Raw genomic sequence first — 27,857 nt, 5'->3', positions numbered from 1 at the left:
CTTGAGGAAATCCGGGTTTTTTGGAGCGGGACTCTGAAGGTTCTGCGTTTGCTTGGCTCCCCCTGCAGCACCTGCGTGTGGGCTGGGAGCAGCTCCTCACCACCATCGCCAGGACCATCAACGAGGTGGAGAACCAGATCCTGACGCGTGACGCCAAGGGCATCAGCCAGGAGCAGCTCTACGAGTACCGCGCCTCCTTCAACCACTTCGACAAGGTCAGGGGCCTGAGCTCGTTAATTATCCTTCCTCGTTAAACGTGACGAGAACATCTGACGTCTGCGACTTCAGTTGTGATCCACGTGTAACTTCACAGATTTATTCCAGAATGCAGCGAACACGAGGGGTTAATTGTGTGCTGTGGTTGGTCTTAGTGTGAAAACCTCATGTTTTCCTTTTAACGCAGTAATGTGTGAAATACTGTTTGGATGTTTAGTGACCAGGTGAAGTTCAGGGTCTCAGAAAACTAGAATATTATGGAAACTGGTTACACACTAATCAGCTAATTAGGTCAGACTAAACTAAATGGTGATTAAAAACTGACAGATGCCATTGCCATCTTTTATAAATCCTTGCATGACCCGTTTACAGTAGTTTTTAAATTAGTGTTTTGGTGTAAAAAGCATTAAAATTCATTTTTTTATTGCAGTAGCATCATCTTAATGGGGGAAAAAAACAAACAATTAAATTTCTAATTAATTAGAAGTGAAGATTTTCTTTTACATACTTTAACTACCATATTTTTCGGACTATAAGTCACACTTTTTTTCATAGTTTGGCCGATCCTGTGACTTGTATATCAAATTTAAATGATAATTCATATTGACCAGCATGAACCAAGGAGTAAACATTACCGTCTATAGCCAGAAGAGGGCGCTCTAGGCTTGTAAAAAAAAAAAACAATGCTGCTCCTGCACCACTTAAACATTAATTAAAACATTAACTTATAGGCAACAAAGAACACACATGGCCCAGACAGACAGAACCTGTTACTGGGCCGTCAGTGAAGCTAACAGCAGCTAGCGATAGCTTACAGCTGGTGATGAACGTGAGCTTTATGTTGCTCTGAAACATCCGTGTCGTACTGTTAGCTTAGCGCGTAGCACCGTTACGTTGGCGGTCTAATTTAGCCGTAATTTGACAATGTGCTGGATAAAACCTTCCTGGGTGGAGTTACTAATTTACTCCGTTCATCCTGCCAGGTATGTTCCAGGTTATCCAGCCGGTTGTGGATGCAGCTGAGTGATTTAAGAAGTTGCCTTAGCAGATTAAATGTCAGTTTTGAGTCTTGGATTGTGTGAAATAAATTTCTGAATAAATACGTGTAGTCCGGTGCGACTTATGTTTTTTTATTCCTCTTTATGACGCATTTTGTTTGACTGATGCGACTTATAGTCCGAACAATACGGTAATCAGTGTTTGACAGCTTTAATTTGGTTATTTCACGACTTCCTGTTTGCCTGGAGTATAAATGGGACCTAACGCTAGGGCCAGTGCCTTAAAGCCACTCTTCAAAATGGGAAAGACAAGAAAACATGGCGTTTTAGCCAGGCAGATGTGTGTTGATGGTTATGGGTCAGCAAACGGGTAAAAAAAATAAAAAATGTACTTAATCTCGCCCTCTGAGTAAATTCACCTGGTGAATTTACTACAAATAAAGATAGGATTTAATTTTTTTTTTTTTTTTACATTTTTCATGGAGATCATGCTGCTGCGATTTAAAAGGTGAATTTATTTGAAGACTTTGCCGCGTCTTTAAGGCTGAGACTGCAGGATGCTGCAGGTTTTTAGGTGCTTGAAAGGAGCCAAACGCGTCACTTGATTCCTTTCTGTGTTGATCTGAGTCGTCATGAGGAGGAAGAGGAGGAGAAGGTCACCTTCACCATCCCACGCCACCGTGTTTCTGTCTCATCCTCATCATCAGTCTGTTTTTACGTCACAGAACTTTATCTGTCAGAGTTTAGCAGCTTCCCTGCTCTGAGGTCCTTCATGTCTGCTCCTCAGTTCTCATGTTGTCGTTGTGAACGTTGTCTAAACATCCATCGTTGTCCGTCTGTATCCCCCCCCCCATCCTCCATCTGCTCCCTGCATGCCATGGACTGCATCCCTCCACCGTCCCGCGCCTCGCCCCCCCCCCCTTCGTCCTCATGACGCGCTGCTCTGTCGTTGGGTCTTTGGCCGACCTCAGGACCACAGCGGGGCCCTGAAGGCGGAGGAGTTCAAGGCCTGTCTCATCAGTCTGGGCTACGATGTGGAGAACGACAAGCAGGTAGGAGCGCCGGGACGCCGGGGGAGGAGCCGCTGCTGGACGGGACTCTGAGCAGGAGGGGGGGGGGGCGCCGGAGAGCTGGACGGATCATCTGGTTCTGATCCGTGGGAACGTCATGACGAGTTGTCAGTTAGCAGAGGCCTAATTAGGCTCGTCTTCTGTCACAGCAGAACCTGCATCTGTCTCCATTACTTTAAATAACGTTAACCCTCTGGTGACCAGGGAGGGAAACTCTTTACACTGCAAAAAGGGAACTCAAAGTAAGTCAAATTTTCTTGAAATTAGTATATTTTTCCTTCACTCGAGCAGCTAAATAAGACTTTTTGCCAATGGAATGAGTATTTTTGCCCCTAAAATAAGATAAATAGACATCCTTCACTTGAAATAAGATGATGGAGATGAATTGTTCTTATTCAGAAAGTCTTGAAAGTCTTAATAAGTATGGAATTTTGAAACACTGTTTTCCAGACCTTGAAAAGTCTTGAATTTTGTGTGAAAGTCTTAATAAAGTATGGGGGAAAAAAGTGTATGGTAGAATTTTACAGTATGCTCAAAGGCATTGTGAAATGAGAAATAGGAAGGTAGGCTATAAAACTATAATTTTACTAACTGGTCACGTACTGTATTAGCCTAATGGAATCAAACACTTGTTTGATGTAAAATTCATGTACTTGTGATTTTCATGTTTTGAAACGTTTTCATCAGTAAAAGCATAATTTACTGTAAATAATGCATTTGTTCATTGAATACTAGCCTATTAAAAATGAACATTTCTAATAAACAGTTTGTACAATCTCAACCAATGAAGTAGGCAGTAGACACACAAGTATACAAGTACATAAAGTTAAGGTCTTGGGGGGGAAAAAATATCAGTTTTAAAAAAGTCTGGAATTTTAATTTGGAAAAAGAGCAAGCACCCTGTTATTTTAAGTGCAAAAATCTTATTCCATTGGGAAATAGTTTAATTTAGCTGCTCAAATCTAGGATAAATACACAAATTCCAAGAAAATTTTACTTACTTTGAGTGCCCTTTTTGCAGTGTATTTTTATTTTTAGATTTTGCTAAATGTTCACCGGCTTACTGGTGTTTTTAAAGACGTACTGGATTAAAGTGAAGGTTATAAACCGGCTCACCCTCCTGCTCTGCTGTCCGTCAGCACGGCGCTCAGACGGCTGCCATGTTCCTGTCTGTCCACCAGGGGTCTCTGTTGCTCTGGGCGGCCACCTTCAGCCCGCCTGTCGTCTGTCTCTGGTCTGAGCTGCTGCTGTGAACCACCTGTGTTTTTTTTTATTATCTTCTCACCTGCTGGGTCGTCTCCACTCACTTCCTCTCCGTACTTTTACCTGTTTGTTTCTGTCCGTCACTCCTCTGTCTCTCTGTCTCTCCGTCTCTCGTCCTCTGGGACCTCGGCGTGCCGTGGCGGCGGCGGCTGCAGAAGCGATCGGGTCAGATGGTGTCAGATGATTTCCGGGCTCTGCTCATTTCTACAGGGAACAGTCTGGTACTGGTTCTGCTTGCTGCTCCTCAGGGTGTCTGCAGGGCCGACAGAGAGGCCCAGTTTCAGGCTGAGAGATGCAGGGATTGTTAAAGGCATACTATGCAACATTTTTCAGTTAATTAATATGTTCCATACCGTTTTGGATGATTAAATGAGTCATTTCAGGTCGAACAAAGGTTTTCTCAGCCGCCCTGGTGGTCTGTGGGGGAAATACCGTACTTGCAATGCGGTACTGCGCACGTGACGTCACCGTCTCAAGAGCAACGCCCCTTTTGCCGCTTAGGTAGGGCATACAGGTAGAGAACGCCCGTAGCAACCAGTTATTACACGCACAACAGAAACAGCGATATGATCGACTTTACAGCCGTTAAACTTTCCCAAGACGATGTCCCAGGCGCACGGATTACTGGTCGCACTGTCGAAGAACACACCAACCTTCAGCTCAAACGATGGCTTGAGTGTCGAGGGCTTAAAAAAACGGAAAACGGGCCGAGTTGATGAACGGTAAGCTTTGTTTTTTTTTTCCTGCGCGGCGATCATGGCGTCATCGGCCGTTTTTTTGTTTGTAATCACCGTCCAGGGATCGGTATATGTTTAATGTTTGTCTTATTTGAAATGTTTTTGAGTAAGCTATCCTGGTAGCAGGCTATCATGTTAGCGCCTGCTACCATGATAGCCTATATGCTGTCATGGTAGCAGGCGCTACTTTATTAACATGTCGGCCACCAAAATACTCTTACCTTGACTTGATGTCGCTGGAATTGGGTCAGGATGTTCTTCGGTTGGGCCCTTTCCTCCGACAAAATGCTTGCTACATATGTACTTGAATTTGGTAACTTTTTCCGGGTTGAACTGTTGTGTAGGCCGACTGCCCCGGTGTTCCAAGCGCACACATTTCTCCTTGGCAGTCTTGAAGAAAACATCCTTCATATGCGGCCGATCAGCGTAACTCGAGTCGCTGTTGCACGTTCCATAGCAACAATGTTTAAAAACCATGGTCTTAGATTTGGAAAAAGCAGTCGTTTACCGAGTAAAACCAAGGCTAACGCACGTCTCTTTTACAGCGAAACAGCGACGGACTATGCAAGTTTGCCCCACTGCGTACCACGTGATGTGACGTCATCGTGACGTTGTGTTTCTAAAAATAGCTCGCGCGCGGTACCCCATTGCAAGAGCCCTCGGCCCGCACTCACAGGCTCAGAAGTCTCGTGCACCGCGAGAGTCGGTCTTGCTTTACGGCGAGAACTCCATGTGTTTTTGCCCTGCCATTCACTATATGCACGCGCGAAAGCAACAACAAAGAACCGCGTGTTAACGTCAAATAAACATGCAAGCATATCGAGTTTTATATTATTATTATTATTATTATTATTTTTTTTTATTTTATTTTTTTTTGAATGTTGACGAGACGAGGCCGCCGCGGTAGCGTCTCGCCAAGATAGCGCTGCGGGAAGCTTGATGTTCATACTTTCACTGTGTTAGTCATTGTTTGTACTGCCGTTTTTTCTACTTTTTGTTGCGTTCGCCTGTCTGCTAAGCTCAAAACAACCGCGCCTGGCTTGATGGAGAAACAAGAACAGCCGAGCATCTTTATGACAGTGCACTTTTACTTTCGCCCTCTGGGGGGAGCCTCGCTGGAAAATCAACCCCGGTTGCATAGTATACCTTTAAAAAGTGAGATCAGGGCCGATGATTTTGCTGGTTCCTCTGTGGAGGATGGACCTGCAGACACCCTGCTGCTTCCTTAAACCTCGTCTTTTCTCTGTTTTGCTCCATTCGTCCAGTGTTGTCGGTCTAAGTCACCCCTAGATGTCCGTTCTGTCCACGTCTCTGTCTCTCACTACCCTTGGCTCAGACCGTCCGCCCGCATGCATGCGTGGGAGTAAAACACCCAGACTGCTGCGTCTCAGTGGCAGTCCTGGTGTTTATCTCGCTTCAGTAACCTTCCTTTGTGACCCAAGCCGCTGTTTCTCTCGGGTTAACCTGTGTTTTCTCCGTCGCCAGGGTGACGGCGAGTTCAATCGCATCATGGGCATCGTAGACCCCAACAACACCGGCACCGTCACCTTCCAGGCCTTCATCGACTTCATGTCCACGGAAACGACCGACACGGACACCGCCGACCAGGTCATCGCCTCCTTCAAGATCCTGGCTGGTGATAAGGTGAGTCTGAGGGTCCGGCCACCGCGTGTCCGGGCTTTGACTAGGCCGCTCTGGAACCTCCGTTTGCAGGGGAACCTCAGATGGTCGGGTGTATAAATGAACCTGAACATTCTTCCAAAAAGAGCTGCACCACGAATCGCAACATAAATGTCTGCATAAATATTATAGATTAAATAAAACCTTATAGATTAAATATTTCTCTGCTTATTCTGCAGCTCTCCTTCCCATCTTTATGAACTATAAGCTGCAGAGTGTTGGAGGGGGAAACGGCCTAGTCAAAGCCAAGACCAATTGAAATGCAGTGAGAAACATGCGTAGTAAGGAACGAGGGTTGGGCAATAAATCGATTTAATCGATTAATTTGAATTTACAATTTATTGAGATTTAATTTTTGGAAAATCTGCATTTTATTTTGCCAATGAACTCGTTAGGCGTCCATGAAGAGAACCGCATGAAATTCTGAATATATTTAGGAAAATATGCTGTAAAAATATTGTAAAGATGAAACCTTTTTTTTTTACCATAATATGAGGCACTTGTACTTTTACTCATTTACTTATTTACTCTTCTCAGCAGCAAAGATTTAGTTATATTTTCATTGTTTACATTGGCAGGGCGGCCATCTTGTTTTACCTTCTTGGATTTAGTTGTGTAGGTACCAGATTGGCTCGGCGCTTCCCGATGACATCATCATATGGCAACTCCATTCAAACAAACTACATTACGCCCGCGGTCTCCATTTGTTACAAATCAATTTTATTTTGTTAATTTACGATTATTTTCTAGTAACTTAATCGAGTCATGAAAAATTTTAACATCTTTTTTGAATGCTTGTTTGGTAGTCTGAAAATTTAATCACTAATTTTGCCGGCTCAAAGTTACATCTTAAGAGAAATTTCCTTCCAATTTTTTTTTTAAAGTTGTGAAGGGAAAATAAACCATAAACTCTTTTAATTTTTAATAAAAGTCTGCAGCCATTTTAATTTAATCACTGCATTCATCACTTTAAAATCAATAACGTTTATTCCTCCTTTTTCTACTGATATTACTATGTCGTTCTTTCTGATCACATGTTTTTTATTATTCCAGATGAAATTGTGATACATTTTATTAATTTTATTATTGTAGTATTTGGTATATTTAAGATATATGCTGGATAAATTAATCTGACAATCCTTCCGTTTTTGTTAACAATATTCTTCCAAAAATTGAGCCAACTATCAAATTTTTTTTTTTTTTTTGTAAAATGGCTAAAATATTTGTTCTATAATGTCCAGTGTGGTCCTTGTTTATACCTAAATATTTTACCTAATTTTTATCAATTAAAGTGGGTTGATTATTTTGAATTGCTAACATTCCACATTTTCTATGTTCATCCTAAAGCCTGAAGCTTTTGAGAAAAAAGAAACCGCTAAATTAACTTAATAAAATTGATTCGTTACTAATGCAGACTGCGGGCTCTATGTAGTTTGTTTGAGTGGTGTTGCCATAATGTGACATCATCAGGAGGCGCAGGGACCACGGAGAATTTCTTCGTAAAATTGTCCGTTTACAAACCGTAATCCCGCTTTAGAATAAAACCTACACCCCGCTATAATTACTTTAGTAAGCTGTCCAGACCATTTACAATGTTTTGCGTAATTGTGCAAACGTTAAATCAACCATGTATAGTGACGTCATCAGAAGGCACAGGACCCGAGTCGATCTGGTACCTACAGCGGCACTTTGACTTAAAATCAACTCCCAGACAAGTTTTTATGATATCTTTAATTTTTCATTGTGAAACAACAAGGAGGGAGAAAAAAAATCGATTAATCCGGTTTGGTTTAATAAAAATCGTAGATTTTACTTTTAAGCCACATCCATCATCAGTGGTCACCGTTTGTTCCCGTTTCTCCGCCTTAGCTCGGGTTAAACGGCGTAGCGAGGGAGATCTTCCCGTTAATCTCTCCGTTTGTTCCCATCAGAACTTCATCACGGCCGACGAGCTGAGGAGGGAGCTGCCGCCGGACCAGGCCGAGTACTGCATCGCCCGCATGGCGCCCTACGCCGGGCCCGACGCCATCCCCGGCGCCCTGGACTACATGTCCTTCTCCACCGCCCTGTACGGAGAGAGCGACCTGTAGAGAAGCAGCGGAGGAAGAGGAAGAAGGGGGGGGGGGGGGGAGTCCAGCGTTTCTGTGCAGTGCCCCTGAAGGTGCCGGTTTAAAAAGCAGAATATTTTTATGACCCTCAGCTTGTTGATTTAACTGTAGGCCCTGAAGGGTTTATGAACAGGCACGTCCAGGGGCAGCACTACGGGTCCTTGGCTTCACCCTGTTGTTTTTGTTTTTTTGTTTGTGGGGGGGCAGGGGTGGGGGGGGTCGTCACACAAGCTAATCTGATACTTATGCTAATTTTGTTTATTTTATTATAATTTGTTTTGTCTTGCCAGGGGTGAGACGGGGCAGGTAAGGGGGCGGGGCCTGATGTGACACCTGGCCAGGTCTGTGTGTTAGATCCTAGAGAGATATATGCTGGGGGGGGGGGGGGGGTCATCACGTAACGTTCCCCTCCTCCCAGCTTAGTTTATATCCAGGGGGGATGGGGGGGGGCAGCTTTCCCAGTAACGTTGTTTATAAAAGAAAAAAGATGAAATTTAAAGGGCCGGCGACGCGCACACAGAGCAGTCTCACCGGTTTGTCAGTGAAGACGTTTGATCTTCTGGGTGTTTGTTCCTATTTAACGAGGCAGGAGGAGCCGCTCGGCCGTTAGGTGACATCCTCGCTTCTCTCAAGCCGGCTTCCTGCTCAGCGAGCTGAAAACTTGGTTTAAATTTATCTCTGAAACTCCTGGAGTCATGTCTCCCCACTGTGGATGATGACCTCAGCAGGGGGGGGGGAACAGCGCCCCCTGGCTCTCTCCTCCGTTACTCCCGCCTCCCCTTCCCTAATTAGTCTCTGCAGAGGAACACTGACCAGGAGGAGGGGATTGCTTATGTAAATGTTCCCGTCATGTTCAAATAAACACCAAAATTATAAGAAGTCACAGAAACTATGCAATCATGTTGTGATCGACCGGGACGTTCCCGGTTTGGAGTAATTTCTGCCATTGATGAGGGAGGAGGGGGAGGCAGAGGGAGGGACAGAGGGACCCCTGTTAGGTTGGAGAGAAATGAACTGAAATGGTGATTAATTTTTTTTTTTTTTTCCTTTTTTTTGTACTCTTTAATATCAAACCTTATCTGCTGTACTGGAAACTGCAACGCCTTCTGTCTAATGATACATGACTTTCACAAAGCACACATAAAAGTTTCCTTACAAAATACCCCGCCTCGTCTCTCTGCTTCTTTTTCCCTCATTTGTGATTTATTCCTTTAACTCCGCAGCTTCCAACCAATGCTGGACGATAATTTAATAACAATATATATCAATAAATACGACGTGTGGTTCAGTAGAAGAAAAAAGGTCAGTAACAAAAAGCTCAATAGAATAACAGTTTTAATTCCTTTTGGTTAATATTATTCACATCCTCCCAGTCAATCATAATGCAGACCCAGGAACGCTCCGCCCCCTTCTTTTTTTAAGACATTTGTTGAATAAAGGGTTGTGTTTGAATTTAGTGTCCTTAATAGGTCGTTAAACAACAGCCTAAAATTGCACTTAAAATGTGTTTAGAATTTATGTATCGATTAATATGATTTCTATTTTATCGATATGTTTATTTTTTCATATATACATCGTCCAGCCCTACTTTAACCAGTAAAACACAGAGCATTTTCCTCTCAATGAAAAACACCAGAACAGTCGTCTAATGACTGGATAATTTCAGCTTAGTGTTAAATATCTCAGCTAAAGACATGATTTCAGATCAAGTAGTGATAAAAAGTCCTTTAATTCACTATTTTAATTCATGCATTGCTGTCACCAGTGATTACAGCGATGCCACCTAGCGGGATATCAGCGTAAGTTCACCAAAAATAACCGACAGGTAGAAAAAAAAGCCTGCAGTAAATATCCTTTAACAGGTCGGGATGGCTTATTTTATTTTTTCATTTTTAATATTCCCATCATGGGAGAGAAGTGAAGGAGAATAAGGACCTCATTTTTCACCTGCGTGAAGCTCCAGGTGCTTCAGTGTTTGCAGAGAGTTTGACTTCCGCCTTTATCTGTGGGTGTAGCACCATCAGAACCAGAGACATAAAGGCCAACAAAACCCTGGAAATGTTCCTTTTTTTCATTCACTAATGGCGAACTGTAAGTATTATCACTGGTCGTTTTGTACCAATGTGTGTCTGTATAGTAAAACTATTTATTTGTTTTTAAATCCTTTCTGTGTTTTTCATGGGCGAATCTGGGCATCCTGAGGCTCAAATCACGCGAGAATATTCGTGATCACGGCGCACGCTTTCCAGCTGTGACTCCCCAGATTTATATAGTAGAGCTTGAAAATGTAAGGCTGGATGTCATTTGAAGATATTTCTGCCATATCGCACACATAATTTACTGACTGGGAAATTAACACTTGTGAAAAATGACGCCAGACTGACAGCATGCAGCATGATGGGAAGGTTTCTTTTTTGTTGTTTTTTTTAATCAAAATCATTATTCAAACAAAAAACATAACGTTTCAGTCGCTGCAAGGAATGTGGAACAGGAATAATTTACAAAAACCAGAGAGAAAAAAAATCACCTTTCAATTAAGGGTCAATTAGTTTGCGGCACTCTACCTGATTAATTGGCTCACTGCATATTTCGTTTTCATATAATTTAGGGATTTGCAGTACAGTTTAAATTTGCTATAGAGACCATTAAGGATGGGAGGGAATTTTAGAAACTTAGATTAATGTACGTAATGTTTTGCCGTAATGGGGATTGAATTTACCAGAAGGCAGTTCCTGTCATTATCCAGTAAAATGCCAAATAAAACGTCCATCTGAGATAAACGATTCCCAGACGATGGGAAGGTGTGTTTACGCTCTCCTTGGTACAGTTCGTACGTCGCTTCTAGTTGAGTTTATGGCCGCGTTTAAAGATTGCTTATAGTCTATCGTAAATGTTTTGGGGGCGTCAGCAGGAGGTTATTATGTAGCAACGTATCAATTATGAAAGCATCCATGAGTTAGAATCAGAATACGACACGTTTTACATGAAAGTGGTTGTATATTTGGTTCAGGCATCACCAACCTTTTAGAAACTGAGAACTGCTTCATCGGTACTTCGTCATACGAAGGGCTACCTTTGACCTAGAAGAGTGCAAGCTCACCTTAACTTTATCTAATATAATTTAATGCTTATTTTTATATGTATGTAATTACAAGTATGATTAAAAGAAGAAGAGGATCGGAATAAAATAGTATTTTAGATGCACCTCACTGGAGAGTTGTGCTTTTATTTGTCTAACAGGTTTGAGGGAACCATATGTGGTCCTCGGGGGGGCACCATGTTGGTGACCCCTGCTTTAGTTTGACTTAAAGAAGCTCAAGCTAATAAAGTTGGTTCTGTTGGTGGGACTCTAGAACCTCTGGAGATGATTGAATGATTCTTCATTTTATGTAGAACATTATGGACAACCCTGAACATCCTCTTCATGCTACAATTGTGCAATATTTACTATTTTTACTTCCTTATTCTCTGCTACTTTAGCTTGTTTTTTTTTCAGTACTGTAAACTGTGGAACTGTTTATGATAGTAACACCTGAATTTCCCCATTTAGGAACAAGAAAGGAGTTTCTTATCTCAGCAGAGTGTCTTCAGTCAGAAGCTTCTCCAGAACCGCTGTAAGATGGACCTCTACAGGAGATCCTTCTGCCTGCAGCCATCAGCTTCTGCAACTATTTCAGTTAAACCTGCATTATGAGCTACATTTAATATAGCCTTTTGATTCATTTTGATTGTGCTACCTCTATTAAAGTGGACATCTTGCCTCAGTGGCTCTAGGTTACCTGAGTTTTACCTTTACAGATAAAATGGTAAAATTTTAGCTGAGATTTTAACATCCTTTAAAACATTAAACAACTAAAGTCCTAAATAGTCAAGGCCAGATTTTCCATTTTACGTATTTATTTACATGCAGTTATGTCTCAGGTTTGAAAAAATACTCCTAATTTTCTCCTTCCATCAGTTTCTAATGTATCTGAAAAATGTGGCGACTGCATTTGCCTGTTGGCTGATGTGCAGTTTGGCCTGAAGGGATTCAGCCGTCTCTGCATCCATTCATGTGGAAACCTTGATTTCTGATTTAAATAAAGCAGACTGGATGATCATGCTGTGAGAAAACTACAAAGAAGCAAAATGCTTCAACACCGTCCCAGGATTTCATCCTTCCCCACATAACAGAGACACTTACTCCTGAAACGCATTTAAATAATTAAAACTTTATGTCATCCAACAGCTCCTCCATCGCCAGGAAGTGATTATTTAAAGAACTTTGTGTTTCAAAACCAGGATTTCAATAGTTTGCAGGCCCTAAACCTACATAGAGCTGGAAAACTCTCGTTAAGGTTGATGAAGCTGTTTGGAATCGTGTATCAATCCCCATTAATAGCAGATTTTCTATTTTATTTTTTGCAGTGTTATATACCTCTTTGTGAAATAATGGTGTTGAGACACTAGTGGTTGTTTACCTTTCGAATTTTGACTGTTTGTGATTTTGCCAGCTGTTGATTTAGTTAAGTCCTGACTTAGATATTTTGATTGTTGTAGATTTTATAGCTAAAGGAGTTGGGCAGAGTGCCGCTCCCTCTTTGTGTTTTCCCGTTGGGTTTGTTTCATTTAGAAGCTGTTTTATTTAAGTACCGTTTGTATTAATTTGGATAAGCAACATGTTGGATGTTCTCTTTTTGTTCAAATAAACCTTAAATTTCATTTCCATCTGTAAGACTTTTATGTTACCCCGCCTTCCTGCCTAAAGTGGGCGTAACATAGAGCCAGAATGTTCAGTTGTTAAAATATTTGACACATCTGTAATTTTCCTCCATGTGTAAAGTAAAACATCTGGCTGATGATCGTTACATCAGCCAAGAGACTCAAATGTTCTGCAAGGACTGGATTATGGACCAAAGTCCCCAAAAAAACTGAATGATCTTCATGCAGCAGATGCTTTTCTTCATGATTACATCTCAGATCTTCTTCACAGTGACGAACAGAATAAATAATAATAATAATAATAATAACAGGACCACAGAAACAAATCTGTAAAGAATGCATTTATTGGGGAGATATTTTTGCCGCGCACCAAACGTGACATTCAACGCTGAAAATCACAGAACCAGGTGTGAATGTTGCTTTTCATGACGTGGAGAGCCGTGAAACAGCCCGTCTGGACGTGGCGGTGCTCCTATCGGCTCCTGTTTCCATCACTACACCAGGAAGTGTCTGCTCACTTTTTCCACTTGGTAGGAATAAAAGCAATAAAAACACAGAACGAAGCGGATCCAGGTGAATCCAGGTGAGTCCGCTTCAGCTGTACATGGTCATGTGGAGAAACTGGAACCAATCAGAGAACAGGAAGTGCTGAGCGGAACGAACTGAATGTGGCACATCAAACAGGAAGTCGGCTGCAACTTCTCGGTTTTTAATAAAAATCAGAAGTAAACTCCTTTTGTATTCAAATAACTGAAAATAAACATATTTACAGCGTCTGTGTTTAGCCGTCACTTTAATTCAATAACATTTTATTTACAGAGCACCAAATAAAGCCTTTACAACTGATTAGGAGTGAATGTTGCAACCGGATAGATTTCCTAGAACACTTTTTGCCAATTGGAAGAATGAATGAAACTGTATTGTCTGCATTGTTATATATATATATATATATATATATATATATATATATATATATATATATATATATATATATATATATATATATATATATATATATATATATATATATATATATATATATATAAAAAGATCGAATTGAAATGTATGTAAATAACTTTAAATATTTCGCTGTAGTTGGATTGATGACTTTTTTCAATTAAATTTTATTTATATAGCGCTAATTCACAACACATCATCTCAAGGTTCTTTTCAAAGTCAGACTCCATCAGATCCTCCAGGTTGGTGAGAAAGTTTCCTCTCTAAGGAAACCCAGCAGGTTGCATCAAGTCTCTCCAAGCAGCATTCACTCCTCCTGAAAGAGCGTAGAGCCACAGTGGACAGTCGTCTGCATTGTTGATGGCTTTGCAGCAATCCCTCATACTGAGCATGCATGAAGCGACAGTGGAGAGGAAAACTCCCCTTTAACAGGGAGGAGAACCTCCAGCAGAACCAGAACCAGGCTCAGTGTGAACGCTCATCTGCCTCCACCCACTGGGGCTTAGAGAAGACAGAGCAGAGACACAGAAAGCTCAGAAGCTCACATTTAACCCAAAATAAGATTTTTAAATCTAAAGCTTTATATTGAATCACAGTGACTGTATCCATGAAATATGTTAATATAATTGTAAAGCAACATCTAAACTGAACAAATTTCACAGAGTACATTTTTCTTTGACCAAAACAAAATGCAGAAGCAGTCTAAGTACACACCAATGTTTAGCAGCAATAACTCTCAATATTTATTTCCTGACTTTCTCAGTGTGTCACATCCTTGTGAAGATCTCTCTCTCTCCTACAGCTTTTCAATCAGGTCTGGACTTTGACTAGGCCACTGAAACACCGTTTCTTTTTCAGATGTTCTGTTGCAGAGGAGCTGCTGAGTAGCACCGTAGTCCAGTTATCATTTACATGCCGCTTAGTAAGCCTAAGTCTTGCTGCTGTATTAATTATTATTAGACAGCAGAGACGTCCTCCTTTTAAACAAGTCAGAGTTGTTCAGGCTTTTTATTTAAGTTATCATTTAAGATACAGACGTCTGCAGTGTCTGAGAAGATCTTTTTGGGGGGTTGTTTTGTCATTTCTGAGCATCGTACGCTCTGACCTTGGGATGAATGTTGTGGGACGTCCACTCCTCGTCCCTCAGTGTTTTCTAATCAACACCAACCCTTCCCTCTGTCTATTGTTTTAACTTGTTACCAACACCTTAAGCTGTTTCTGTCCGTACCTGTCTGTAGCTGATGGTCACTGTTCCAAGTCCCATCATGTCGTACGTCTGAAATTTGTCTGCAGTGAAGAAGAAGAGGGAGGAGGAGAATTAATTTGCTTATTTTCTGTGGACAAACCTCCTGATATTGAGCCATGAGGACACAACTGTTCAGATTTACTGAGCAACTCGTCACATTTCCAATGAGATGATTGCCTGTTGGGTCAGAGTCTGCAGGTGAAAACGGGCGAATTTGACCCAAACAAAGAATGTAAATTATACAGTCACATTATTTTATTCAATGTCTTCAACCTTCACAAGAGCTTGTTCTGATCTCAGTTCACAGATTAAAAGGAGGATCATTCATGTTCACAGTTAATCACCTAAAAAGGAGCAAAAAAAAAGAGATTTCTGATTTTCTTGAGTCATAAAGACTGATTTTATAATTCCCTTCACTTTCAGGACACTGAGTGATGCTCTACTGCAGTAAGATCCTGATTTTTATTTAATAACCTTCACTCAGCTGCAGCCAAGGCCAAAAAGCTTTGGCGGGGACTCAAAGTTCTGGCAAAATTAAGATTACTGATGCACAGCTTTGCATCAGTGTGCAGGGAACCGCTGAAGGAATGATTTTATGCATCGTCAAGAACTTCAATGTTGGGGGTTCGGCTGCAGGGAAGAAGGTTTCAGGACGTCCAAGAGAGTCCAGGAACCGGCAGGACGGCGCTACGGAATCACACTGCCACCGGTGCAGAGCCTGCTCAAGCCTGGCAGCAGATTAATGTCAGTTTACTTAAGTAAAATTAAGTAACATTTTCTCAAAATGAGTCTATTTGTCCTTGATTTGAACCAATGGAATGAGTATTTCAACCCCTAAAATAGGATAATTAGATATGCTGCACTTGAAATAAGATGATGGAGACGAGCTGTTGACATTCTCAGTGCAAAAATCGTGTTCCATTAGCAGATCATCTTATTTTCCTGCTCAATTTAAGGACAAATACACTCATTTTGAGAAAATTTCACTTATTTCTAGTTCTGCCTTTGCAGTGTTCAGACCCCAAAGCCACCTCTCTCCAAGAAAACCACAGACCACAGCCTGAAGTTGCTCCAGGAGGGAGGATGGTTGTATTTCCTCTGATCAGACCTCCTTCTGTCTGTCTGAGACATCTGGAGGAGAAAAGCTGAGCCGTACCAGGAGCAGTGAGGTGAATCCTGATCCAGTCCCTTTTTAAAGGTCGCTGTTTGCATCCATCGGAGTGGACTTCCTCCCATTTCTGAGGAAGAACACTGTTATAAACCAAGAGTTCAATCCAAATGTCCTCCAAGAGCAACAGTCCAACAGTTCCTGCAGACCTGCTGGTCTTCCAGCATGATGGGTCTCACAAGGCTCATGAGATGCAGAGCGATGAGAGCGGTGAGACTTTGAACCTGTGGTCAGGTGAGTCCCTAGATCTGTAACTCCAGGAGAAGTGTGACCAATGAGACAAAATCCAAGGAAACGCATCAACCATGATTTGGTCCAGAAGTTGGTATCCAGTAACCTGACTCCACCAGATGGATTTGCTCCGCATATCCATCTGGAAACCTTCCGTTGAAGTAATTTTGGGAAGGGGCGAAAATACTGGTTAGCTGATTGGCCTATGTTGGTGATAGACGGGCCAAATAAACCAATCAGATCAACGAAGCATATGACGTACTAACAGCGACGACGAAAACACAAACCAGTCGGGAGAAGAGCAAAAACATGTTTTCCTCTGAGAAAAGCCTCCAGAGCAGTGTTTTGCTCTTCTTTCAGTGAAGAAATACTCTGTAATTCCGATAAAACTTGCTCGATAGCCACGCTAACGCTAGTTTCATCGGCTGAAGCCGCCATGTTCTTTAGACTGAACTGTCGCGCTCCTCGTTGCGTCACACCTCAACCCGCCTCAAAGCCAACGCTGATTGGACGTTCGTTTGGTGAACGGCTCCAAATTTTCTTTAACGGAAAGTAGCCAGACTGATCTGCGAGTGAAACCTTGAAAGCTCGCGAGATCAGGATGGTCTAACGAGGCTAGGTATTCAGCACCTCAGAGAGAATCACAGGAGTTATGAAGGAGGTCCAACACTGGCAATGTTGGTTCACTTCCAGTTCCTTGGAACCCAACCTTTCTCTGGACCTGAGCCGGTCCTCACACATTGGCCCAGTTCTGAGGAAGGTCCAGCAGAGACTGGACTTCATGCAGCAACTCCAGAAGCGTCAGCGTTCCCCAGGACCTGCAGGTCTGCCATCGCTCAGGCTGTCCTGTGTGGTTTGGCTGACCCAGAACAGGACCGGACCGGACTACAACAGGCGACTGGGTCTGCAGAGAGGATGGTCAGGACTGACCTGCCCTCCATCCAGGAAAAGAGCAGCTAACATCTCTGCAGAACCCACACATCCTGGACACAGACGGACGTTTGCCTTCAGGTCTGCACTACACAGCTCCATCTGCTGAGCCCAGAAGAACCAGAACCCCAGAGACCGCTTGTTCCCTCCGATCAACACTCAGCAGTCACAACTTATCTGCACCAATCCAACCACGTCTTCCTTTTTCTGTAGAGACCTCCATGTAAACATACTTACAAGAAAAATAGCTTAGTTCTCCTTTTTAGTATATTTGCACAGACTCACAACCTGCTCGGCTGTTAAACACTGAGCAGGTTGTGAGAAAACCTTTTAGTTTTGAGTCATTTCTGCTTACGGATCATGCTCTCCAGCTTCATGATCATGTACAGGAAGCCCGGGTAGCTGAGGGTCAGGTCGGGCTCCGTGTATCTCAGTCCGACCAGCTGCATCACCAAGCTGTCCACCGTGATGCCTGCAGCACAGAGAAGGCCGACAGGTCAGGGAGACATTCAGGAATGATCAGAGGAGAAAGGAAAATGTCTCAAACTGGGATCAAATATGCCCAATGATGATTTAGACTGAATTTTAAATATAATAATAGTTGTTTTTAAATTATGACCCTTTTTTTAAGTGATCTAAGTCAGTTTGTTGCGAATTATTATCAACCAAGAGGCTGAAAATCCAGCCTCAGGCTCAAAGAAGTTTTTATAATAAACGTCATTGTGTCAGAAGAGGCAATCCGCCCCCTGCTGGTCACATCTGTTATTACACATGCAGAGAAAAAAAGGTTTCTGGTGTATTTTCGCTGCTGCACACTGCCTACCTGCTGCCTTCAGGGCAGGTTCGACCTCTTTGTACTCCAGGCGATGACTTTTATTCGTGTCGTAGACCAAGAAGATGTCCTGGAACACAAACTGAGCATCAGAACCAACTTATGGGAGACTCATGTTTCACTAAATCAAATTAAGGGTTGTCTTCTTCTGGTTACGCTGCAAACATCTGGATTTTTTATTTTTTTTTTCATGCATCCTTGTAAAGAAATGAAAATATCCGCAGCCATGTGATCAGCGTTGCTGCAGGTGATGCGGATATTTACCGTCCACTTCCTGATTTTGTCCCACAGAGTCTCGAACACGTTCCAGGTGAGCTGAGCGCTGCCTCGGCTCTGCAGAAAACACCGAGGTCAAAGAAAACATGCAAGCAATGGAAAGATCCCAGCCGTCCTTGAACGCGGCGCAGAGGCTTCTGGCCTGCAGCACCTGAGTCCTGAGCAAACATGCTACGTTTGCATCTGCATGTGGTTTTAAATGAAAACCGAAATGAGAATCAGGACAGAGCGGGACCTAAAGCAGCGGCTAAAACCGAAGGACCTCCAATTATTGTTTCTTTTAGAGATGTTTTCCTGAAGGATACGTCCATCAGGACCACCAGGCTCTTGCAGTGCTCCATGGAAAGGTACTTCTCACTTCCTGCCAACACTGGAGACACGAGAGACGAACGTCAGCAGGTTAATTTTACCATCTACCAAGTGATTAGATCTGTGCTGAATATTCAGGAGGATGCAGAGGACAGCAGACAGGGACTGTGACACAGTCAGGTGGAGACACCCCAGAAGGAATCTGGACTGAAAGGACGGGGACAACACGGACCTCCTCCCTTTATGACCTCAGTCAGAAGGTGGTAGAGGTGCAGAGGCCTGCAGATTCCGTGCTGAGGACATGAAAAGCAGGAATAACATGAATCAGAGCAGAGCACTAATAAATCTGCATTAAAACAAACACACCCAACATCCTCCTAGATCTGAGAGCATCTGCAGAACCTGCAGCTTTCATTTAGAGCTGGGCCATAAATCGATTTAATCGATTAATTCGAATTTACAATTCTTTAAGATTTCATTTTTGGAAAATCTGGATTTTATTTTGCCAATACACTCATTGGGTTTCCATGAAGAGAACAGCATGTGATGCTGAATAAATGTTTAGGCAAAATTATTGTCAAAATATTGTTAAGTAGAAACTTTTTTTTACCATAATACGAGGTACTTCATTTACTTATTTACTTTTTTTAAACTTAGTTTGAAGTTCACAAGTGCAGTGAAGCCTGTTCTTAGCTCAATGTGTAATACCACTAGCAGCAAATGTTTTGTTATATTTTCATTGTTCATAATGGCACGGCTGCCATCTTGTTTTACATGTTTCACAGCTTGTTTTTAGTTGCTCTTTGAATTCAGGTCAACTCCCTGATAATGCTTGACATAAAAGCAAGGTTTTAAAATAATTTCTTTTTATGAAACAAAAAGGAGGAAAAAATTGATTAATCGGATTTGGTATGATAAAATCGGAGATTTATATTTTAATCCATATCGCCCAGCCCTAATTTCACTGTCTTCCTGCTCAGAGCAGCAGGGACGTCTCACCTTGTTGCTGTGCTTGTAGAACAGCTGTTTGATGGATGTGAGGGAAGGCAGGGCGTCCAGGTGAGGAAACGACGGCTGCAGGGAAAAATTCACAAACAGACCTTCATTCCAACACCTTTAATAAGTTATGTTAAAAAAAAGATGTTTAACTTCATTCAACCTTAGTTTTATAACAGATTTATGAATGACTGCAATGTTTGGGGAGGATTCAGCGAGTTATTCGTGGTTTTTGTGACAATATTAAAGGCAAGTAAAGAGATGGAAGGAGAATAAACAAATAATCAACCAAACAGATTCCCTGACTCTCTGAGCTGCGTAGTGACTTTATTTAGACCATGGGGTGTCCAAAGTGTAGGATTTTATGTGCTAATTTGGCCCCCAGCACATTTGTTTGGTGCCGTTGGAGACTTTTTATTTTTAATACGGGAAAAATTATTACCGACAAATTAAAATCTTATCACAATAGAAAATATTAAGCATTTGCCTTTGAAACAACCGTGTTTTGTATCCACATCTTTACTTTTTCTCAAAATGGGGCCACATCTATCCAGAGAGTTTTACTCAAAAGCAGACTTTGATCCCCCCCAAATCTGCTTTTAATGAATTTATCCTAATTTATCACTCTGTCTCTGTTCTCAGAGACAGAGTGATCCAAATCTTGTTTCTGTTAGTCAGAATATTTCCCAATCAAGCTCATGGTATTTAACAAACTGGACGCTTTTCTAAACATTCAAACTGCTTTTTAAGTTTTCTACAGTCACCCCCAACGTCCCCCGAAGGAAAAATAAAAAAATCCAACTACCTTAGACATTTAATGACAAAATCAGATGTGTTGTTTTTTGAGTCTATAAGACATGACAATGTATTTTTTGTAATTTTAGTCAAGACACCCCTGATTTAGTCAGTTCCCTCACTGCTTACGTCATGTTTCATGATTTAGCGCCACCTGAGGCTTAAAGGGGAACTGCAGGTGATGTGGCTTTCAACTTCCAAAAACTATAACCATAATTTAGCTTAATATAAAATAATTTGTTCTACTTTTAGGAATGAAAAATCTTGAATGCTTTGTAAACCATCTTTACCTTCCTCAGTGGAGTTTGTTTCCATCATTTGGAGTAAACCACTGTTTTTATTCATTAAATTGTGAATTCTGGTTACCCTCTGCACAGGAATCAGTTTTTATGGCTTATAAATGGAAGCTAAACATCTGTGATTTCATCAGCAGAGCTCTGTTTTAATTCACAAGGTGTGATAACTTTAATTTGGGAGACAGTAAACTATTACCTCTTTTATTAACGACACATCCTGTGGTTTTGGTTTGTCAGCCGGACTGGAACAAAAGACATTTAAAGCAAAGAATCAAGCACACAGTTATGGTTAAAAAAGAAAGTACACCCTCTTTCAGTTCTTGGGTTTCGTGTTTGGGGACAAAAGCTTTAAAATGATTTAAACCTGAGCTAGAACGAATAAAAGCACTGATTGGACACTATTGATATTTATGAAACAAACATGAATCTATTGCTGTGTGTGAAAATCTAAAGTACATCCCATAATTCAACAGATGGACTCACAGGTGACTCTAAAACAGGGATGGGCAACTTCCATGATAAAGAGGGCCACGTTTTTTTCAGCATGACCATTGGAGGGCCACATGACCACGCACTTCAAATAATTGGATATGAAAGACGCTACAAATTATTCTCAATAAGAACAAATTTTAGATGAATTTATATCTGTATTTACTGCACCAACATATAACTATTTTCTGCATATAAATGCATTTTAATATGTCCTTAAGCAAAAGACAAACTGTTTGCTTTAAAAAAATGCAAAAAAGGAATTTAAACTCCTCCATATCAATGCATTCAGGAGCATGGGTCATTTCATATTTACAAGGAAATAGGCATAAAACGGAACAGAACTTCACTCATACAATAATGTGTCTATCCAGAAACAGTGTGGGCTTTCTTACAATAATGAATGCTCTATAATTGTATTTCTGTTATTTTTTTATTATGCGCATCTGTTAGCTTTTTATTCTGAAAATGCACCATAGCTTTCTGACGCTTGCGAATGCATCACACTGGTCTGTGAACGCGGTGCTGCACGTTTGATCTTCCGCTTAAGACAAAGCTTTGCAGTTTCAAAAGTCACGTCGGCTCTCGCGGTTTATTTTTGTGTGTGAATGACAAGAGACCACAACAAATAAATCAGCCATACCTCGAGGGAACGCAAAAAAAAAAAAAAAAAAAAATCCCCATGTCCGTACTTCTTCCCATTTTGTCTGAAAAATGTGACTTTCTCGGTCAAGTTTTCCCTTTATGCCACTGCTAGTGGCCAGGGCTCCTGACTTTCTTCCTCGCTGTTGCAAAGAAGCCGCTATTGTTTGGGTACGGCGCGCCCTCTATCGGTCAAAAGTATAATTACAATTATTATTATTATTTTTTAATTATTAAATTTTTATTGATGTATTCGTGGGCCGCACTGAGTGATGACGAGGGCCGTGTGCGGCCCCCGGGCCGCCAGTTGCCCATCCCTACTCTAAAACACCTCAGCCCAGACCATCACTCCTCCACCGCCGTGCTCCACATAGGGTCTCCTTTCCTGCTTAAATAAAAGCAGCAAGGGTGTACTTAGTTTTCCACAAACTTTTTCTATGTTGGGTTAATTTTTTTGTTTGTTTAACCAACAATGGAACAATTACTTTGAGTAGGGCTGGACTATATAGATAAATATAAAATATAATATAGAAATAGAAATCATATTGATCGATATCAATAATTATCAACAAAGTGCAGCCCTGGCCATTTTATGCTGTTGCTTAGCAACCTAATTTTAGATAAAGACACAAACACTCTTAATTCAAACTCAACCCTTTATTCAACCAACTTTTTACCAAAACCGCAAGTTTTTAAAAAAGAAAAAAGAATGTGAGCTTGGTTCCTGGGTCTGCGTTGTGATTGGTTGGGAGGATGTGATGATGTAATATTAACCTACATGATTGGCTAGAATCCAAAAAGAAGGAAAACTGTTATTCTATTGAACTTTTTATTGACCCTTTTTTTTTTCTATCATTGATATATATCGTTACTGAATTATCGTCCAGCCCTAGATTCGAGGTTCAGCTGGAATAATTTTAGGACCAGCAAAGAGCAGATAATCTTTTCATTTTGTCCTTCGACATAAGACCCCCGGAAGTGAGCGGGGTGCACTTTCTTTTAACCGTGATCATAAATGTGAAGTCATGTGGAAGCGTCATGTCTGCTTCACCGTGTCGACGGCTGACTCACGTGGCGGCGTTCCCCGGCTCCGTCAGCACCCTCAGCAGGAACTCTCCCTGCTGATTGGCCTCCATGGTGGAAGGGATGATGATGTAGCGGCCCGGAGGAAGCGAGCTGCGGATAATCACCTCCCGGCGGGGGGAGGGCTGGTTGTAGCAGATGGGATAGACTTTACGCAGGTCCTGGGATGACAGGTAGGTGTTCTGAGGATGGGCCTGGGGGGGATTAAAAACAGCCTGAGCTGCTGGGAAACTGCAGGATTTTGTTTCATCTAGACTTCATACCGAGCCTATTTTCTTCAAAATGAGCGTTTTTAACAGTTTTTCTGCGTTTTTTATTGGAACCTGTGTTGCATTTGTCATTTCTGGTGGTGCCTCTCGTACTTTTTAACATTAATTTTTGGTTGGAACTCCATGCAGAGAGCTCTGTACATGCAGAAGCTGCAAAAAAGTCTTTAATCACAACCCAAAAACCTACATTTATATGTGTTGTGCTGGGAAAAAAAACTGGCACCGTAAAGTTCAGGAACCGTAAATAACGTCAAAACCAAATTTACTCAATAGTCTGAAAAAAAAAAAAAATACCAGAAAGGCAGCATGGACAAAATCACTTGGACTCTCTATTTATATCCTCAGGTACGATCTTAAATGAATAAAGCTGTAATTAATGAATGTGATGGAAATCTGTCTTTCTAAATTAAAACATAAATAAAAAGCCCAAATGAACTCTTTTGGAAAACTACTTTTAGCGTTGCAGGCCGGTGAGGATGTAAAATCATAGTTTCTTGCATCTACACACTGTTCCTAATTAAAAACCCTTTTATTTATAATGCATATTTAAAAAAAATTATTTGTTTAATCGACTTGCTGCACAGTACTAAAACACATCAAACCGAGACACATATAATAATAAAATGCAACAAAAAACAAACAATAAAAGCAAAATATGACGCACTGTGAACAACAACAAACTGACTCTGATCCAGTCACAAGCCGCTGAGAGCAAATAAATGTGTTTAAGAGAGACTTAAAGCCTGGAGATTATTTGGAGCCACGGCTGAAAAGTGTCCGATCTCCTCTGAGCTTCAGCCCAGTTTCTGGTTCAGCTCCTGAATTTGCTCTGATCCACACCGAGGGAAAGCTGGAGTCTGAATGAAAGATGTTCTCCTGGTGAAACTGATTAGACCAGAGCACAGCGCAGCTGGAATATGAATAATGAGGGAATGATGTCATCACTTTGTGTCTGTAAGTCATGTATCTGGTCTGCTGCAGGAAGCAGGAGTACCCAGAGAGAACCAATCAACACACATGGAAAACATGCAACCTCCATGCATTAAGACCCCAGGCCAGGATTCAAACTCGGGACCTTCTAGCTGCAAAGCAACAGTGCTCTAGATGCGTTTTTATTAAACCACATTGCTTCTCTTTGGAGATCTGGATTGAGATCATCAAGGTCTTCATTTAGGATGGGCATTAAAATTAATCCAAAACCTGATAGATTATACATCCAAATAACTCTTTAACAAACGTAAAGTAATCAGCAAAGTCCTTTTTCTGATCATTTTATGTTTGTTTTTTTACAAATAGTCTTAATCAGCTAAATATCATGACATCTGGACCTTAAAGCCTGGAAGAATTGAAATACTCCAGGCCCTGTAAATATATATATATATATATATATATATATATATATATATATATATATATATATATATATATATATATATATGTGTGTGTGTGTGTATATATATGTATGTGTGCGTGCGTGTGTGTATGTACCGGATATATATGCAGGGAAACGTAGAGGTTAATGCCTTTGCGTCTCTGGTACTTCTGCATGAGAGCCACGACGAAGGAGCAGGTCCTCTGGCTGTTTCTGGGGGAGTTGTCCGCCTCCGACAGAACCAGGAGGAACTGAGGGTTCTGCCAAAACAACGCTGGACAACACAAACGCGTTCAGTTGTGAGCCGTCATGCTGGTAAAGATGTGTTGGACATCATGTAAAAACTACGTGTTGCTGGAGCGGCTGAAAGCAGTTATGGGGAAAATAACGGCTAAATTACAGCCATTGTGGACGTCACAGAGGTAACATCCTGATAAAGGAAAATGGGCCAGTTATCCCGGGGGCAGTTCTGGACACCATGTTATTACACAATCTATCAGAGGACACCCAAGTGGAGACACATTTTCCACTGATATCATACGAGGAAGTGTGCAGCTCCTAGCACCCAGATTCTATAAAATGCTGATGTAACGATCATTCAAGGCTCTTTCCCTTTCATTTTTACCACAGCGGTATTATAACAGCCTCAGCTGAATACCTGTAAACTATTTGTCTGGCTTGTTTAGACTAAAAGTGTTGAAGTAGAGTAATTTCCTACAAAAGAAGTGTTCAGTGTGTGGGAAAAAGGCTTTTACAGAAGCAGAGGCCTGTTTGCATCAGGGACCTGCAGATAGGAAGGTAAACAGGGTTTAGGCTCCTGGGCATCAATTCAATTCAATTCAATTTTATTTATATAGCGCCAAATCATGAAACATGTCATCTCAAGGCACTTTACAAAGTCAAGTTCAATCATATTATACAGATTGGGTCAGATTCAAACACCCCCACCCTGGTTAGGAGCTCACTGGCTCATTTATAGATGTATAAACCTGCTAGAATATCCAATTAAAGCAGGTGGAAGAGTTTTAGCCTCATTCTGACTCATCAGTGTTATTTTTTTAACATCAGTGCTCACGTCCTCAAATAAAAACCTTAGTCTTCTGATTAAAAGGAAACTGAATGATAGAGATATGTAAAAACAAATTTTTCGGTAGGCTAATAAAGGTTAAAAGGTTCTTAAGAGAAAAAAAAACACCTTGAGCTGCTTCATAAATGAGTTCAGATTCCATTTTTTCTGGTTCTTGGGATGATGAGTAGATTTTCTAAGAGCTAGTGTTGGAATGTTTGGCTTCGAAGATTAAATAATAAAGATGAGAGATTTTATCAGAGAAGATTTACTAAAGATGAAGCTTGGGACAATGTCTCCACAGAAAGACAAATAAACTTGTCTGAACTCGCTGCGGCTTGTCGGCTGACGCAAAAGAATCAGCCTGAAGGGATTTATAAAGCTCTTTGTTGAAACACCACAAAGGTACACATGTTCAAACGATCATGGCATTGGGAAAGACTTCAGGATTAATACACAGAATCTCACAAAGAAAACCCATTTGGTTGTCAAAGTGAGCTTTTTTTCCAGCTACGACTTGCCAAGGATTCTGTTTTCGTGTCAACTCGCAGAGATTATTGTGACTCCCTTCATATCGGTTTAGATCTGTCATCCCCCCCCCCGCCACCGGCAGAAACCAGGACCGTGTAGCTCCGGCTCTGGCTTCCTGTTCGCTACACGATGGATTAAATCTTAACAGTCTTGTCCAATCGTATTATGCACTGACGCTGTCCTACCCACAAAGACTATCAGAGAGTTTCCTAACCAGAAACAATGGGTGGACAGCTGGGTGCGGTCCCTGCTGAAGGCCTGGTTCAGATCTGGAGACAGACTGGCCTACAGCAGGGCTAGAAGTGAACTTAAAGGTCCAGAAGGCGAAGCAAAGGTACAAGCAGCGCATCGAGGACCACTTCAGCAGCAACAATCCAGGTAATGTGTGGAGAGGCATCAGAAACATCACAGACTACAAGCACAGCGACCAGCGGCTCTCCCTGACACCTTAAACAGCTTCTTTGACTCTACAAGCTGCAGGGAGCCCGAACATCTCCCCCAGCCAGAGGAGAACCATCAGCCTCTCCTCCTGCAGCTCCACCAGGTGACCTCTACCCTGAAGAAGGTCAACACCAACAAGGCTGTAGGTCCAGACATGGTGTCAGCTAGCAGGGGTCTTTCTGGACATCTTCAGTCTCTCCCTGCAGCTCTCCAAAGTTCCTGCCTGTCTGAAATCATCCGTTATCGTTTCTGTCCCCAAAAAACCAACCATCTCCTGCCTCAGTGACTATCGTCCCATCGCTCTGACCACCGTCATCATGAAGGGCTTCCAGAGGATCCTTCTAAAGTCCATCAAGGACGCCGTCCCTGCTGGACAGCCTGCAGTTCTCCTACAGGGAGAATCTCTCCACAGAGGACGCCGTCTCATTAGCACTCAGCTCTGACTCACCTGCAGCAGAGCATCACCTGTCATGATGCTCTTCATGGACTTTAGCATCAGCACCGTGCTCCCAGACATGTTGGCTCTGAAGCTCCACAGCACCACACCACTGCTCTCTGCTCCTGGATCAGTGACCTTCTCTCCAGGTGGTGAGGAAAGGGAACATCTGCTCCACTGATCCTCAGGAACACCAGTGGGCTGTGTCCTTAGCCCAGCTCTCTTCACCTTTTCTCCCAGGACTGTCCTGCTGTCCCCCCCCACAGACACAGTGGAGAAGTTTGTGGACGACACCACTGTAGTGGGTCTGATCTCCACCAATAATGAGTCCCACTACAGACAGGAGGTCAGCAATCTGACCCAGTGGAGCTCCAGGAACAACCTGATCCTGAACACCAGGTTGACCAAGGAGGTAATAACAGACTGCAGGAGGTCCAGGAGGACTGAACACCTCCTCTCTACATGCAGGGAGGAGGTGGTGGAGGCATGGACAGCATCAGGTACCTGGATATCCACATCTCCTCTGACCTCTCCTGGGCTGAGAACACCTCCTACCTGGTGACGAAGGCCTAACAACAGCTCCTCTTCTTCAGGAACCTGAAACGGACTGGACTTTCCACTAAGCTGCTAAAGAACTTCTACAGAGCTACAATAGAGAGCGTTTATGTCTCAGCATAACTGTGTGATATGGGAGCTGCACAGTCCAGGAGAGGAAGGAC

General features: G+C 42.0%; 2 protein-coding genes across 7 annotated transcripts in view; one reads left to right on the top strand and one right to left on the bottom strand.

The window, feature by feature from the left end:
* Nucleotides 1–8,091, top strand: part of actn4 (actinin, alpha 4) — a 73,999-nt gene extending 65,908 nt beyond the window's left edge. For 2 of the 6 annotated variants that reach the window (XM_036131545.1, XM_036131546.1), the window contains exons 19-23: nucleotides 69–215; nucleotides 2,186–2,266; nucleotides 3,703–3,768; nucleotides 5,770–5,928; nucleotides 7,896–8,091. In XM_036131545.1, the coding sequence (XP_035987438.1) occupies nucleotides 69–215; nucleotides 2,186–2,266; nucleotides 3,703–3,768; nucleotides 5,770–5,928; nucleotides 7,896–8,054 (612 nt within the window). In that variant the 3' untranslated portion in view covers nucleotides 8,055–8,091. The remainder of the gene's footprint in view (nucleotides 1–68; nucleotides 216–2,185; nucleotides 2,267–3,702; nucleotides 3,769–5,769; nucleotides 5,929–7,895) is intronic. The other 4 variants (XM_036131549.1, XM_036131550.1, XM_036131547.1 and 1 more) reach the window with 2 other exon arrangements.
* A 5,004-nt stretch (nucleotides 8,092–13,095) lies between these two features.
* zgc:85932 (uncharacterized protein LOC405875 homolog) overlaps nucleotides 13,096–27,857 on the bottom strand; it is a 32,805-nt gene continuing 18,043 nt past the window's right edge. Inside the window, exons 10-20 of the mRNA XM_012854022.3 lie at nucleotides 24,781–24,938; nucleotides 23,012–23,217; nucleotides 21,006–21,051; nucleotides 19,722–19,796; nucleotides 18,955–19,015; nucleotides 18,719–18,783; nucleotides 18,402–18,470; nucleotides 18,129–18,207; nucleotides 17,661–17,777; nucleotides 14,959–15,017; nucleotides 13,096–13,394 (exon numbers count right to left, since the gene is read on the bottom strand). Of these exons, the coding sequence (XP_012709476.2) occupies nucleotides 13,368–13,394; nucleotides 14,959–15,017; nucleotides 17,661–17,777; nucleotides 18,129–18,207; nucleotides 18,402–18,470; nucleotides 18,719–18,783; nucleotides 18,955–19,015; nucleotides 19,722–19,796; nucleotides 21,006–21,051; nucleotides 23,012–23,217; nucleotides 24,781–24,938 (962 nt within the window). The 3' untranslated portion in view covers nucleotides 13,096–13,367. The remainder of the gene's footprint in view (nucleotides 13,395–14,958; nucleotides 15,018–17,660; nucleotides 17,778–18,128; nucleotides 18,208–18,401; nucleotides 18,471–18,718; nucleotides 18,784–18,954; nucleotides 19,016–19,721; nucleotides 19,797–21,005; nucleotides 21,052–23,011; nucleotides 23,218–24,780; nucleotides 24,939–27,857) is intronic.

The sequence above is a fragment of the Fundulus heteroclitus genome, unplaced genomic scaffold, assembly GCF_011125445.2.
Source record: "Fundulus heteroclitus isolate FHET01 unplaced genomic scaffold, MU-UCD_Fhet_4.1 scaffold_44, whole genome shotgun sequence".
Lineage (NCBI taxonomy): Eukaryota > Metazoa > Chordata > Actinopteri > Cyprinodontiformes > Fundulidae > Fundulus > Fundulus heteroclitus.
The sequence above is the reverse complement of the archived record's forward strand: the minus strand, read 5'-3'. Positions and strand labels throughout refer to the sequence as shown.